Here is a 16,678-nt window from a genome sequence, read left to right as displayed (position 1 = left end):
GTTTGGTAACTGCGAAAAATTAGTTATTGTGGTATACATTGTTTGTGCACAAACTAGATATAGCTTTCAAAGATCACGTTTTCGTCAGATCTATATATCGATAAATGCTTGCAGTACTCTAGACTTATGTTAATTTGGACGAACATCTAAGGAAAGTTTAACGCCTCTCTCGGTGAGTGGTAAAACGTATTTTCGTGATTCGTAAATGATGTTATTTTTTCTCGTGTAAAGTGAAACGGCTAGTTTTTGTGATTTTTTTTTCTCGTCGGTCGTGATTTCATTAGTACTGTATAAACCATGATTTTTCAGAGTAATTTTCTGTGAAATAAAAAATAATCCGCTCGGTCCTTCAGCATTAGGCTTCAGTGGAACGCAGTTTTTTTTTTTTTTTTTTTTTTTTTTTCTGCTGCTAGTGGAAAAAAGAAGTGGAGAGGTGATGAAGATGTCGAACAAGGCTGTTCTTTGGACATTAAAGGAGCTCAGTCACGATATTTTAGCTATGTATAAAATTACATTTAAATTGACGGAGACCTGAAAATAATAGTTTACTAAGATAGAAAAACACCAAGGAGATAATAATAATAAGTCATAGAGGAACAAGGATGGTTAAGGATGGAGAAGATTAACACGGATTACAAACGACGAACTTGAAAACTTTAGGCTAACTTTTTCAAGATACGCATCCTTTAAGTATCAAGATCTCTTTAATTTTGCAAGTTCGGGTAAAAATGTCTCCTCTTTTATCGTGATGCGTGCAATCCGTGAGGTTTGAAAGGACTTCACTTTCCGTGAAACGTGATCAAGAGCATCCTATCCTACCCTGGTCTCTCTAAGCTGCCGGACGTATACTGACATCACAGCTTGACAGCAAAGTCTTATTGACTTGTTAACAACAGGAATTCTCGACTTAATTCTCCGTATAAGCCTCGTTTTATTGCAGATGTAAACACCGCCAAACTTTAATAATTTAGGAATTTGCCATCTTCCACAAGGCCGCCTTCCGTTTTGCCTTTCCAAATTCATTACCAGAGAAAAATAATTAGCATTTCCAAGCACGCAAAAGAACGCGCCTTGCCTAGACGCTCTCAAGATGAATTCATATTTTGAGTCTATTAAACAGTCTGTAAAGATAAGTTGGAGATATTTGATCTCTATAGGGGGTAAAGCTTCATAAATCTTTGTCGCTTCTTGTTGATAGCATCGATTTAATAAGATTCGCTACTTTTGCGGAAATCAATTTGTTTGTCTCTCCGTGTATCACCCTTGAGGCCCGTCAAATTTGAGTTTTAAGTCTTCTGATCTTATTCCTCAATCAGAAGAAGCCAGAAGTACTTAGTTATTGAGTTGCGGGGCGTTACGCGATAATCCCCTTCTCGAACCCGTCAAGACTGTTATAAGTAAGTCAATATTTTTAATTAAATAGGCGAATACTTCACAGATTTAAGTTAAAACCAACCCGAAAGGATGAGGTAAGGAAAGGTGTTACAAATCAAGGTTACCTTCGCTTCGTCAACTAAGTTCACGTTATAGGTAATGTGAACCGATTTTGTCTTTGGACTGTTTTGGAAGGTCAAAACGTGCATTTGATGTTGTTGGTTGATGTGACTGTCTCCCTCATTTCTATCTTTACTTTGTTCTGTACACAATGCAAGCATTGTAGTGAAACTTACACGGACAATGCATACAGCAGTCGAGCTAATATAGTTGCAATTATGCGTTAACTTAAGGTTTATATCGATGAGTGTGCGTAGGGTCGACACTGAATTTTCCCCCGTTGAAACAAAATGTATGCAGGGTGTAAAGAGCTGTCAAAAAAACGAGACATTTTCTCCGATAGATGACTTACCAATTTAGCTACAGGATTGCTTGAAAGAAAAATCCATTATACATATATGAAGAATTGAAAATAACAGAAAGCAATTTTTTTGTTGCGACAGAAATGCGACAAAACAGGAACATCAAAGATTTAAATCAAGTTATCAAGCCATGATTAAATTTCCCCAGTTACTGTCAACATAATGTTATCTTGACATGAAAAGAGCAACGTCAGAAAAACTCAGAGTGCTATTTTGTCGATATCGGTAGTCGAACACCTCTTCCATTACTAAGTGGATTAATAATTTCAAGAAAATGCGCTCTTTCCAAAACACCGTGCAAAAACAACTGATTACAAGTGACCACCGCCCACCTGTGTTTTGCAGATGATTTTCGAGAGAGTGAGCTAGTTGTTTGTATTTTATAAAGACTCTGAAAAATCGTTTATCGAAAATTATAGTCCGCTTAGGCCGGAGAATTTGTTTTCTTCGCTGTCACTGTTTGTATTTAGAAGATGAGATTTTATTTTTATATTGTGTTTGTCAAAACAAAATCCCATTTGCGGAGGTCTTTTAGCTATAGATAAATTGAAATACTAAAACTAAAATTAAATGTTTTCTTTAATTCAAATGCATGGACTCGTCAGGAAATAAGTGGCAAACAATAATTTTTAATCCACCAGTTAAAATAGAGGCGGGTCCGCGGTGTAAAAGATCATAAATAGTAGTAATCCTTAGTAATCCTTAAAATTTTTTTTTTTTTTCATGTTTTGATTTCCTTCCGTGTTCCCCTCCAGCTATTGTTTAGCTTAAAATCTCATTGATAATCAACAATGCAACAGAGTAATTAGGAAACCTCCTTAAGCTGTGAAATTGCCGAAATTCAAAATGAATTCGGCGTCACTACCAAGTTGTTTTGACTTCGCAGCAGTGTTCGTTTCTCGCCAAACACGAAACTGAAGAAGCTACGGAACGCTGTTAAGAATATCACACAGGGAAAATACAACAGAATCAGACAGATTTATTAACTATGGAACCTCGCTTGGCTGAAAAAAAATATATATATAAATATATATATTCTGTCCATTTGTTTATCTGGTTTTGGGACATTCGATGAACTTGGCTTTTGAGAAGAAAGAAAACTTATCAACAGATAACCTTTTTAGTTTTACTAAGTAATTAGAGATGTCGATAGAGCATGGAATTTATCTTGCATTTAATCGCTTCTTTGGTCGAGACCTTCCCATGAGCAAATTAACTCGGGAAAACGTTACGTTTGTACAAGACAATTTCTTTGATCATTCTAGAATTCAATTAAGATCACTTGCTGAGCAAGCCCTCTAGCACTCTTCATGAAATTTCATTCTTCCAAATCTTCCCAAATCTTGCAACTGTAAGTTGATCAAGAAATTAAAGTTCTCTTAAATAAATCATTATGGGCCTATTTTTGACATAGAACACGAATTGCTTTGTTTTGCATAGAATGAAATAGAGGAAATGAAACAAAATTGGCTGATAAAACCGACATTTTTCTAATATATATATATATATGTAAATCATCTAGATGGCTCTAGTTCGTCCGTTGAAATGCGTGCAAGAGTGTTCTACGTGGTGGCTCCTTTTCTCATTTTCAGTATACATCCCTGGTGTTATGTCTAATGTTTGTAGGAAGATTTCATCTTTGAGGTAGCACACTTAATATTAGCCGAAAATTGGCGTCTCACAAAAGCACTTGTTATCAGTAGATCTATAAATGGCATTTCCGTCTTCCCAGCATTTTTATTTATTCCTGGCTTTGACAGAACGATAGAACAAATTAGTTTCTGTTACTGATGTTATCTGCTAGCAGTCATACCACAGAATGATATACAACTTCCTTAGAAATTAATAAATAGTTCAAAATTCACTCTGGTAATATTGACGACTCTGGTAATAGTGTCTCTGAGAGATTAAAGCCAGAATCAGAATTGTGTTTGTTTACCACTGACTCAAGGGTACCAATAACTAGAAAATACCATTATCCAACGGAAAAAATTATACAGCTAATTTTTAAAATGCCCACGTGAAGCAATTGCAACTTTAATTTTTAAATTCGTAATAAATTCTCGTAACGGCAGATCTGAAGTTGAGTCTTTAAAGAGCAGAATACAAAGTTGGGTCTGAAAATACATCTAGTATTACCCAGAAGAAAGGAACTTCGCTCTTACAATACGCATGCCTGACCTAAACGTTTTTTGTTTTTTTAAATAAACCTTTTCTTTGAGAATACCGCTTTTAATGAAGTGCTTTTTATTTTTTTCATTTTCAGCTCAATTAAGAGAGAATATCTCAAGGGCTGTGGATTAAACTTATGATTAGTCTTGACAAGCACTTTTAAGTAGATTCTGTTAACTTTCCGACAGCACTTGGCAAACGGACGCCTTGTTTGTCGTATAAATCACAACAGACTCCGATCCAAGGATCTGTGAAACTTCCTGCACTACAAGCCTAGAAAAACTGGGACAGCGTAGAATAACTGCCGCTTAAAGAAATCAACTGGGAAAAGTGCCAGTGTTAGTGTGTGCTTTTTCAAAGCTTGCCACGGTAAACTTTCTGTGACCAGCCTCCGATTCAAAAGATGAACAACACTTCCGTACCACAAGCAACCCCAAGCGCCACAGTTACTTCTTTCTCATTCTCGCCAAGCTTCGTGTATTCAGTCGCGACGTGTCACATACTAATCGTAGTTGTGGCAATCATTGGAAACCTCTTGGTCTGTTACGCTATTCTCGTCAACAAGAACCTTCGCAATAATCCAACAAACCTCTTTATTTTCTCGTTGGCGTTCTCCGATCTTCTCACCGTGATTATCGTTGTGCCGTTTGACATTGAGGGACTTTTTCTTGATTGGGGTTGGAAGCACGGAGAAATAATGTGCAAGGCCTGGATCACGGTGTACCTCATCACTGTACCCACCTCGATTTTGACCCTTTTGGCCGTCAGCGTTGATCGTTACAAGAGTCTCAGTGATCCTCTGAATCGCTTCCGCCGTTCCAGATTCATGACTCGGAAAAGGGCTCTGATTATCAGCCTCATTATCTGGTTATACAGTTTGCTGTTCGCTTTACTTCCCATAATGGGCTGGCGAACAGAAGAGAGGTTCGTCTACAATAGCGTCTGTTATTTCCCTTTTCCCTTGGAGTACCTGACGCTCAGTTCTTCTCTAAATTTTATTTTACCTTTGCTGATAACCTGTGCCATATATATCAAGATTTATCTCATCGCTCGCAAGCAACACAACTTTGGCGGAGCTGAGAGCCGAAAACTACGTTCGACAGAAGAAAAAAAGGTTTATTCCAAAAACGTCCGAGCAGCCAAGACCATCTCCATCTTTGTGGGGGTTTTCTTCTGCTGTTGGGTTCCATACTCCTCGATCAGTATGGTCGCCACTCTATGTGAGACGTGTGCAAACCACATTCCGAATGAAGTGCGTATTGTGCTGCTGATGTTTGGTTACCTTAACTCGGCGCTAAACCCGTTCCTTTTCGCGTTCCGCAACAATCGATTTAAGGCTACCTACAATATGGTGTTCAAATCTGTCAAACCCCGACCTAAGGCCACAAACGACTTCAGCTGCAGACGTTCCACGCTGACCCAGAGCACCCTTGCATCAGATTTTGTCGATCTACACGAATACGAGGTTCGCGCTCACGCGGCGAAATTGAGAAGGGAGAGTTTGTCGGCAAAGATGCAGTCCAAGTTTTGAGGAGTCACATGTTGTGCAGAAACCTCTTCACTGGAACACAGAACGGTCAGAACCTACATTGATACGCAGTAACTATAATACTCTAATTAGAACGCACGCCAATTTAACATATGATTTTTGCTTATTTACATGTTACCACCTTTGCTAGGACCACGCAAATCACTTCGTCAGCAAAATGCACAAAACTGAAATCAGGGTAAGAATAATGTTTATTTGTACCCCCAGAGGTACTCCCTGAAAATTGGGGTGGGGGTGTGCGGCCCACTTCCCAAAACCGTTACCGCATTTAGGACCAAAATCTGCGATTTTCCCTAGCTTATTTTTAATGTGACCTGATCAAAAATTCGATATCCTATTTAAGACCTAACCCTTAAACCCATACCCTGTTTCAGACCTGCCTTATAATTAGCTCTTCAGTTCAGATGTTAAAGGCATTGTGAAGCGTTTTTGTTGATGGTCTTAGTATTCTCTAAAAAACATACCTAATTCAAGTCTAGAGTTCAAGACCATACACTATTGGAAACCAAAATGGTTAATATCGATACCCTTTTTCTTACCAAAATGGCTAAAATACCATACCCTTTGGGGCCGCACAAACCTATTTAGCCCATATAGGGGAGTATGCAGTCAACACTGTGTTTGATTTATGCTTGAGCATAAATCCGCCTGTAAAATTCATGGCGCCGAGAAGTTACAAAGTCGCCAAATAGTGACTGGTTTTGGATTTGCTGCAATCTATAAAGCAATTTCCAATTGAGTGTCGTAAAACCAAAACCAGCCAATAGAGCGTTTTCACATGACGTCATGGCAGCCATATTGGTGTTCCAAAACAATGAAACGGCGGCCATGTTGGTGTACTAAACCAATCTTGTGGGAGTTCAACTCTTTTCTTATTTGAACACTTTCTTTTGTTCCAATAAATTTGCATGGCTGCTGGCGACATGAGTGAAAACGCATTATTGCCAATCAAAAAGGAAACATGTATATTGCTTTTAAAGAAAGATTAAACTTCTTTCGATCATCAAAAGCCCTTATTGTACAGTCCGTGTTATTTCATCTTGCTAGATATGCTCGAACACTTGTCTTGCTCATTTCTAACATCGACTGTTAAACTTGTTTTGTTTTTCACATCGGTATGTTAGAGCTGAAGTATTACCTGTATTATTCTTGTAAGCTCGTAGCATTATTGAAGCACAAACTTTCCTCCAAATATAGACCTAAACATTTTCTTTCCGATAATAACATCCCTCACCTCACCCCCAACACAACCTGAAATGTTCCTTGAACAAATTAAATCTATGGATTTATTACGGGAATTTTAAGGGATGTTACATACAAGGTATATATCCAGATGCAGCTGTTTTATCAAGAGGCCAGCAGTCATTCATTCAGGCATTATAAAATATTTGCGGTTACGAAATGATATTTTACGAGGCAAGGGGTCGGCAAAAAACATTTGTTAAGGACTAGCCAGCATACATAAAATATGAATATCGCTTTATGTATAAACAGTACTCAGGTAACCTCGTCAAATATAAATGCACAGGATAACGGTTGGACTAGTCACGCCCAACACTCGAAAATACTGTGGAAACATTTGCCTGTCGCCTTGTTCCCACAGCATTTCTCGTTCTCAAAAAACTTTCACTCGCGTTTCTATAACTCGACGGAAACATCATATTTCTAATCGAAAGTCAGATTTTCTCAACTTTTGTTTCTTCTTGTAGATATTTCATTCAAAATCTAAAGTTGCACTATGCTCAAATGAGCTAGATCATTTTCAACTCTAGATCTTGGTGGGTTTCATACTTTAACTTTTTCCAAGCTCATTAATTTTGCGATGTGGAAAAATATTGTTTACCTGGTAAAAGAACTGCTACATTGTAATTGTTTAACTAATAGGTATTAATACTTGCTAAGAATATAAATGTGTAAATAATATCAATTAATCTGCTGTAGCGACTTAAAATAAAAGTTGATAGTGGAAATACCGTGTCAGCGTTAATTCCGGAATGCAGAAATGTAAATTAGTCAAATAAAAGTTAAAATAGAAACATCAAACAATGTCTGAGAGGCAACGAAGAAGTAAATCATGGGGTAGAGATTCATAAAACCCTTGGTGCTGAAGAATGCCTGGTTTCCTTCGATTGCCGCAAAAACATGATCAAAGCGCATGGACTTCTCTCCTTGAATTATACTTGTCTCCTCATGTGTTCTGTTCGTTCAGAGACACAATGATATACAGTCGAAACTCTATTAAGCGGCCACCCCATATTGGTTCGTTTTGGAAAAGGCGATGATGGAAAATAGTCTGAAATAGAAAGGGACGCCTCATAAAACCATGATTCCACGTTTACTAAGCAGTTATTTACCCGATGGTAAAAAATATTCAAATTACACCAACTCCTATTAAGCAGCAAACCTCTATTAAGCGGCCACCTCCAATTTCCCCGAGGGTGGCCGCTTAATAGAGGTTCTTAACAGAGCTCTATTTCAAGATGACGGCTCACGGTCAAGGTCAGAAAGATCCGCATAATTAACGGGGCCAAAATCACAACATGAACACACACAAGAAGATGTTTGATTTCCTTCGTTACGTATACGCGATAGACTAGAGAGTAAATGAAAAGCCAATGGCAGCTGAGCCCTATTCACCTTTTATCAGCTGTAGAGAGATTTTATGACTGATTAGCGAGTTCTAGATCACTTTACACGTCAACATGTTGATGATAAGCTGGAGGCGGAGATCTGTTGGGCGTGACCAAAGAGTGTTAAAACACTCGGACGTACACCCAACCCACCGTGGTACAAGGGTTGGGGGAGGGTGGGAAGTGGATGAACCCCTCCCACGCGATTTCATTTTAATAACACATATGTAAATTATTAGATAGATAGTCCTCGGCTTCCAGAGAGGAGTAAGGGTAAAGGAGTTTGGTCCCTGTATAGGTCTTGTTTTTAAAGTAATCCCTCTTACGTTATTCTTAGATCAGTTCCAGGTTCACAAATCTCAGGAGGGCCAAGAGATAGGCAATCACGTGGACAGCTCAAGCGACTAAACACGCATTTTCACCCTCCACGAAAACATCCACGCAACGCACGCGATAATATTTTTCGCGGAAACGCTGGGGACCATGTTTTGTTTGTTTGTTTGTTTGCTCGTTTTTTTTATTCGCCACAAATATCGAAAAAATAAATGAGATGTACAAACAAGAGCAAAAAGGGTCAGAAAGTGGCGAGGTGGCCTATAAAGAAACCACGAGGCTTATATTATTTCTAAATATTGTATATAACTATTGGTAAAGAATAAGGCCACTTTTTTGGCTGACTAAAATACAGAACTATATGAAAGGTTTGACCACTTTTCAGTCTTTTGTAACTGGCTAATTTACTCCACAATAGACATAATAAAGTCATTTGGGTGATATCTCAGACGTTTAGCTTTTTTAAATTAGTGCTCCAAGTCAAATGATCAATTTAACCTCTAATTTAGCTGTGTTCGGCTCGTTCGTATTCATTTGCACTGACTTCAACGGCTTTTACATTGCTTCTTTTAAAAGAACATAAGGTAGATAGCACTCTCAGTGCGACCTGGCCATATTGTTGTACAGTAATCACATTGAGCCCCGGCCAAAGGATCGAAACATTTCAACGCAACATATCGCAACATTGTGAAGTATATATGAAATAATTCATATTTGAACTTCGGTTGTAGATGAAAGTGAAGAATGATCATCGCAGTAAATTTTCTAATTTAAGCAATTGGAAAGAAGAAGCCTGAAAAAATCAGGGCTTCAACCGGATTCGAACCCGTGACCTCCGCGATACCGGTGCGATGCTCTACCAACTGAGCTATGAAGCCACACATTGGGAGCGAGGTCAATTAATTGAGTTCAATATCGCAACATTCTTAGGCGCAATATGTTGCCCGCGTTTGGTCACCCTGTTGCGACGTGTCGCGACATGTTGGGTGTTGTTGGCTCAAATTTGACCATTTTCAAACTTGAACTAACAACACCCAATATGTCGCAACGTGTCGCAACAATGTGGCCAAACGCGCGCACCATGTTGCACCCAACATTGTTGCGACATGTTACGTTGAAGAATTGCGATCGTTTTGCCATGGATTATATTATTATCATATTATGGCCTTATGTGCCCAAGGGCAGGAATATAATTGAGTGAATGAGTATATTATTAGGCCCCTCATTACTATTCGCCGTTTACCGTACCCAAATTCGTTATTAGCCAATCAGAAGCCGTGTCTACTCTCTTGATATCCTGCGATATCAAGTCACTGACCTGATATGGTTATGATATCATGTTCACTTAGCCAAATTTGGGTACGGTAAATACCTAATCGTACTTTTTTTATCATGCTTCGGTGGTGTATGAAGCGCGTTTGGTCTCGCCATGGGTCTTTTGACCCAGCTACGTCTCGCCAAAATACCAACCATGGCTTCACCAAACGTGCCAGATATGCCACCGAAGCGTAACAGGAAAGGCACGATTAGGTAAAATAATCCGAGTTCGAGAACCAATAAGAAAGTTACCAACACAACAGCCCAAAGTTGGGTTATTACTTACATTATTAAGAGAGGACAAAGGATTAGCCTGCAATTCGCGATGCGATGCAGGCGTATTTTGGCGAGCGAGCGCATTTTGATCAAGCAAACGCCATCTTGGATTCAAACTTGGAGGAGGCTTCCGGAGAGACAGAAAGGCGTCCCAGGCAGTAGAAGTGTCTCGCCCACTTTCCCTGAGTCAACAAGACGGTGAATCTACTCGATCGCGAGCTAATACCAATAACTCCTGAACACACTGAAAACGCCTGCACTGCAGGCTAAAAATCCCTCTCAAGTTATTTTTAGACAAACGTATTGTTTTAATATGTATAGCCTCAGTTTTAACTGATATTGAAAAGTAAAATGAGATGGAAAGGTCATGTTTAAAATTCTAATTAGCATATCATTTCCTTTTGTATTTTCCACCAGATACACAGATAGATTAAGACGATTAAGACCGAGATTGAAATAATATATCAAACACGAAAGACAGTGTTTGACCACGTTCCCAAACACCGAGAAGAGAGTTGAAAATACGACGGGTAGCGGAGTATTTTTGACGTACCTCGAGTGTTTGAAAAATGTGGTCAAACACTGTCTTTCGTGTTTGATACTTCTTCTCTATCAAAACCAAAACTAAGGGGAAAACGGAGAAATGAAATCATCAAAATCTATGCTAATTAAGATCAGATATCCAAACATTGTCACGGTCATGATTTCCTTTGTTTAAACTTGATGAATTGTTAATGAGTTTGAGAAGTTTCTAGTCTAATTGAAAGAGTGAGACACTTAAGTAGTTCAATGTCTCAGTTTCTTACTACGGAATATTGGACTTTTTACTGGGAAATATTTACAGTCAATAATGCGTGCGACGGTGAAGAAATCAACTGGATCTTTTTTTACTGTTCTACAGCCTCGCATCTTGGACACTGGCTAATTCACCAGGCTGCTGGAGCTTTATTGATTGAAGCCAAATGCCATCGTCCATTGTATCTGGAATCTCAGATGTGAAAGTGAGTTGTGATATTGTAGAAGCCCTGCGAGACTTCTTTTTTGGCAATATCTTGGGAACGACAGAAATCTTCATCTTGGAGTAAATGTCTTTAAAGTTCTTGCTTCGGAACGCGAAAAGAAAAGGATTTAGGGCCGAGTTCAGGTAACCCAACATCAGCATGAAGGGATAAGCTTCAAGTGGTATTATGTCACTGCACGATTTACATAAGCTGATGGTAATTATATACGAGGAATACGGGACCCAGCAGAAAAAAAACACCCCAACAAACATTGAGATAGTCTTTGCTGCTTTAAGGTTTCCTAAATAACGATTGGCTTCTTGTGAAAATGTAAGTTTCCCGCACTCGCATCGTCGAATGGCGGTGACGCTTTTGCTTCGGTTCTGCGCAATGTGATAAATTGTCGTGTAAATTCCGCAGGTGATGAGTAACGGCAACGTAAAGTTTAGAAAACATGTCAGCGTAGTGTAAACTCTTGTGTAAGGAAACCAACAAATGCCTGCAAAGATAACTGATTCGCCTGGGTGAGTTCGCCAGCCCATGAGGGGAAGTGACGCAAACACAACGCTGTAAGCCCATATGAAGAAAATAACTATTAAAGCTTTTTTTCGAGTCATGAACCTCGTTCGACGAAACCTATTGAGTGGATCGCTGAGGCTCTTGTAGCGATCCACGCTAACAGCAAAAAGGGTCAAAATCGAGGTGGGTACAGCAATCAAAAAAACAGTGCTCCAGGTTTCGCACATCATTTCTCCATGCAGCCAGACCCCTCGTAGAAAAAATATATCTAAGTCAAGCGGCGCAGCGACCGTCGCCGTCACTAAATCCGAGAATGCCAACGACAGAAGAAAGAGGGTTGTTGGGTTGTTTCGAAGGTTTCTGTCAACCAGGATTGTACAACAAACGATTAAGTTTCCAATGATTGCCACTGCAATGATTATTATGTAACATGTTGAGACAGGATACTTGAAGGCAGCTGAGAAAGAATAATATGGTTCATCATCAACAACGTCGCTCGTATTTGGTGCCGACGCGTTACTCATCTCTCGTCCGTCTTCGCAACTGTTCCTGGTTCCCTATTCTCTTGTTCCTTGTTGTTGGTCCTTACTGCAAACTCCCCTGGTCCCCTGGTCTGTTTCTTGGCGGGAATAAGAGCTAAAAAGCGATCACTTTACTGACCGCACCAATCGACAAACTGAGCCTATTACGTCTTCCGTGCGTCTAATCTGTTCACTTCCATGACAAATCAATATCGCATTCGATCAATCACCTGAAGCCGTGATCTGAAACACAGCATAAACAGTGCCTGCATTTTTACACTACTGACTTCATCGTTATTACTTGGTTGAGTTTAAGAACTCGAAGTTTTCTCAAATTTTGACGCGTTTCTAAAGTGAATAAAACGTTGCGTTTGAACAAGGAGTAACGTTAAGTATTTTGGCTATTTATTTTATTCTTCCGGTATTCGAAACATCTTCCATACCCTGGCTATATTATCTGTGAAAATTTTCACATTGATGCCCATTTACTCTAACTGAGTGTCTCTATTTACAACAGTTTGAAACTGAAGGAAAATTTCGAAAGTTTGCATGACACCCAGGGGTAAACCCTTCAGCCTTAGGATTTCATCAAATTGTTGGAATTCTTAACTCATGCAAGCTTCATTTAGCAACTTTTATACGCAAAACAATTCTAGATCAAGTTTATTTAATAACAGCCCACAAAGTTGTTTGTGCTCTGGTCGAAAGGATGTATTAGTCTAGTTCACCTAATTATTTTTTATCTAAATATAACAAGAATAAGTAAACGTGACGGATTTACATTACCGATAATTTTCGCTGATAAGCGCACGGTCGATCGAAGAGTTATTTTCTTCCAAGAACTTATATCGGCAGGTATATCGGAATCTGCCTTGTGAAGCAAATATTGCAAGCGTTCGGTATTCAATTCGGAAGTAATTTTTAAGGAAGCGTTTTACTTCTGTTGCCATGCAGAAAGAAAAGACAGGTCTCAGTGTTTTAAGTTGGCTGTTAGTAATGATTCGTCTCTAATGTTCTGACTGTTAATTAACGGTAATGCAAGGGTATTTTTTCTCGTGTGTTTATCATCAAAATACCCGATACTGGTTGTTGTCGGAATTGAAACTGTGATAAAAATAGGAAAGCCGCCAAAGACTCTCATGACGCAGTGCGGACCTATCGTAGAAGAAACTAGTAAGAGCCGAATCATTTTAACAAAGCTTTGACGTCGCTTAAGAAAATCATCGTCTGAGCCAGGCATGATCCAGAAAACACACGTTTTAAACATGGATCAAGAAAATTGAGTGCTCTAGGGGTCTTGGAAAGGGCTAAAATAACTGCATTATTATTACTGATCCATTGAATGTTAATGAAGGAAAAGCGACCTGCTTTTGACTAAATGTACATCTGCCTGTTAGATCACCCCTCCCTAAAAGTTAACAACTTCAGAACTATAACTTTCTTTGGGGTATTTATGATCTTGGCAATACCCAGTGACGGATCCAGACCTTGAGCTAAGGGGAGAGGGGGGTGTATTTTTTTTCTTGCCCTGCCGGCTTTTCATCCTTCTGTGATCTTTTGTTTTTTTACCCAAAATAAGGGGGGGAGGGCGAACCCCCGCGCCTCTCCCCTAGATCCACCACTGATTTCAATTCCAGCAACAACAGGTCTCAAACGCGTCTTGGGTAAACATGACTCCACAAATAACAAACAGAGACAAAGCATTACTGATAGCTATTTTTAAACGAATCCGGCTCAGTTTTCAAGTTTAATTTTTAGGGCCCATATTTCTATATAACAAAGAAACTATTACAAAAGAGAATGATTTTCCAGCTGTGTAAATGACATTTTGATATAAACTGATATGAATTTGAAAAAAGGTGGGCCGACGTTTTTCAAATTTACCCAAATACAACCCACTTTAATCCTCTCCAGTTTTGTCCATCCATGCCCCTTCTTGGCTTTCCTATGTTTTGTTTGAGATCTTCTATAATTTTGAGCCGTTTTTGTGATATTTCAGTTAATTCTATGGCCATTTGATCAGTGCTGAAATTGCCTAAAATTGCGTGACCTAACCCCTTGCGGCAGACATTCACATAAGAACCATTCTAGGCTAAAATCTCAATACAGGTTCTTATTTTCAAAATATAGAGTTTTTTCAAATATAATACAGTACATAACATGCAGTAAAAAAAAGGTAACAAAAACTAGCCAGAACACTGGCTGTGTTATAAGACGCCAATACTGTACGTGAATGATTCAATATAAAGGCCACATCCATGAGAACAAGTTGGGTTTTTTTTTAATTTTTTTTACAAAAATTAAGAACCTGATAGTGATTAAGATACTAGGTAGCCTAATTTTACAGTAAACACCATTTATATAAGAACCCATGGAGGCTAACTTGAAAAAACCTAGGTTCTTATACGCGGGTTTTACTGTATTATATACAGACTCGCAATAAGATGTAAATTACAGCCTGTTGTCACCAAAGCTCCAACAATTTTAAAAACACTTAAGTATTTAAATATGTTGAAAATTGCCCGAGGCCACGAGAAAGAATCATGCTGCCATTAGGACTTTTAAAGTTTTTCTCGTTGATTTTCATAAAAAATACTTTGTTAAATACACATGTTCTGGAATGTTCGGTTGCGCTGAAACGAGGATACTGCGATGACAACGAATCAAACATTTGCCAAAATACTGAGCAGTAGCTTATGCTTATTAGACTGGACTCCTTTTCATCTTTATAGTCTGAATATATTTTTCAGTTCATCAAATTTGTTTTGCTACGTTGTTTTTGAGGCTATGAACTCAACTGTAATGGTGAACTGGTATCAGTCAGTACTAAATCATATAATCGTTTCACCATCGCGGAAGACGTAGATGAAGGTGGTGTTGAAAGCTGAACTTTCTAGACTAGCCGTTTTGTACCAACCTCGTTCCCAGGGGCGGTAAGATGAGAGACCCTGGGAACGAGGTTGGTACAAAACGGCTGATTTGCACAAGACGAGGAATCATCTTGCACAGACAGTAGCCGAGAGTAATCATTGGCGTCAGCTTTAATAAGCAACTTCCTGGAATTGTTGAACCGGCCGCCACAGACAGATTTTGTAGCCACTCCAGGGAAATTCATCACCATCATATAGAAATCGTATTATAACTCTCAGATCGGGTTAAAGGGCTACAGGACAAAAATCCAATGGACCCTTCTCTCTCAACAACAAGGTTTGGATTTTGCTGATGATATCGCCCTCCTTTCCCACAGAATAAAATACAGTCGCTGGCCAGAACCTCACAAATGACAGGTGTTACCATCAAAAGAGAAATAACTAAGTCATTACGAATGAAAAGCGAAAAAAAGAACTCAATCAAGCTAAACAACGAGGCCGTAGAAGATGTCTCCTCCTTAACCTGTCTGGGAAGCGTGATAGCTATGGAGAGAGGACCTGAACAGGATGTAAAGGGAGGAATTGGCAATGCCAGAGCGGTATTTATTCTCTGACTCAGACCCGTGAGGACATCTAAGGAGATATTCCTAGCGAACAAAGTTAGGATTTTTAATACAAATGTTAAGACCGTCAGTCGATGTTTGGAGCAGAACGTTGAAGAGTGACAAAGAACTTCACAGATAAAGTTCAAGCCTGGTCATCAGTACTTAAGAAGATCTCTGGAAGAAAACACAGGAAGATAGGATGCTAATTTAAATAAGAAGGAAGAAGCGGAAATGAATCGGCAACAATGGGCAAGCAAGGAGACAAAGAAAAACAAGGGGAAGGCCTAAAACAACTGCGGTAGGTCAGCCGAACAAGAACTGCGACAGATAGGTTCGCGATGGCAGGAAATGGAACTCAAAGCCTAGAATCAAGACGGGTGAAGGAGAACTGTGGATGCCCTTTACTCCACAAAGGAGCGAACAAGTCAAGAACAAGAACATTGTTTTCACAAGCTGGGCCTTATCACACGTCGCAGCTGCTGAAATCTCCCTGCATTGACTTGACTCGACCACTTTCAATTCTGATCGAGGGAAAAACATTAACGTACTCTACTTTGCTATTTGTGTTAGTATTGCGCTGGATAAGGTGGCTGGCAAGAGTTTCCACTAAGCACTTTCCAGTAGTCTTAATTTGAAAAATCAATACTAACGCACATTATCAAGTGATCAGTACAATATTCATATTATACAAATACCCTATCATTGGTGAACAAGTTGCGGTCATCTTTATGGCACAATAAGTTACCAAAGCAGCGATATAATCAGATAAAAACACCCATAAATTTAGCTTTGAGTGCTTACAGTTCAAAACCATTTCTCTTTTTATCGAATTGTGATCAGCACGTTAATTAATATACAACTTTTTGCAAAGTTTAAATCATTCGGTAGGGGGTAGGGGGTGGGGTTTTTTGATCCATTTCAAAGTTTCCAAAATTTAAGTTGCCTCTGAACCTTATACAATTTTTTTTTCAAATTTGCAAAAAGTTGTACGTTCAAATTGTTATCACAATTCGATTGTTAAACAAGTAG

The 16,678-nt window shown here is 39.0% G+C and overlaps 2 protein-coding genes across 3 annotated transcripts; one reads left to right on the top strand and one right to left on the bottom strand.

Annotated features, from left to right (window-relative positions):
- The first annotated feature begins 1,298 nt into the window (after window positions 1-1,298).
- On the top strand, window positions 1,299-11,754 carry LOC149102104 (adenosine receptor A2a-like). 2 transcript variants are annotated; one of them, XM_089274909.1, is made up of 2 exons: window positions 1,299-1,397; window positions 4,123-7,547. In XM_089274909.1, the coding sequence occupies exon 2, from the start codon at window positions 4,432-4,434 to the stop codon at window positions 5,557-5,559; it is 1,128 nt and encodes a 375-aa protein (XP_089131035.1). In that variant the 5' UTR covers window positions 1,299-1,397; window positions 4,123-4,431; the 3' UTR covers window positions 5,560-7,547. The 2 variants fall into 2 exon arrangements, with proteins under 2 accessions (XP_089131035.1, XP_089131036.1); XM_089274910.1 differs by lacking the exon at window positions 1,299-1,397 and adding an exon at window positions 9,547-11,754 and having other exon boundaries at window positions 3,885-5,529.
- LOC149102103 (dopamine receptor 1-like) lies at window positions 10,918-12,177 on the bottom strand. The gene has a single exon (XM_089274908.1). The coding sequence runs from the start codon at window positions 12,175-12,177 to the stop codon at window positions 11,029-11,031; it is 1,149 nt and encodes a 382-aa protein (XP_089131034.1). The 3' UTR covers window positions 10,918-11,028.
- Between the last annotated feature and the right edge of the window lie 4,501 nt (window positions 12,178-16,678).

The sequence above is a fragment of the Orbicella faveolata genome, unplaced genomic scaffold, assembly GCF_042242905.1.
Source record: "Orbicella faveolata isolate gen_17 unplaced genomic scaffold, um_ofav_v1 contig_36, whole genome shotgun sequence".
NCBI lineage: Eukaryota > Metazoa > Cnidaria > Anthozoa > Scleractinia > Merulinidae > Orbicella > Orbicella faveolata.
The sequence above is the reverse complement of the archived record's forward strand: the minus strand, read 5'-3'. Positions and strand labels throughout refer to the sequence as shown.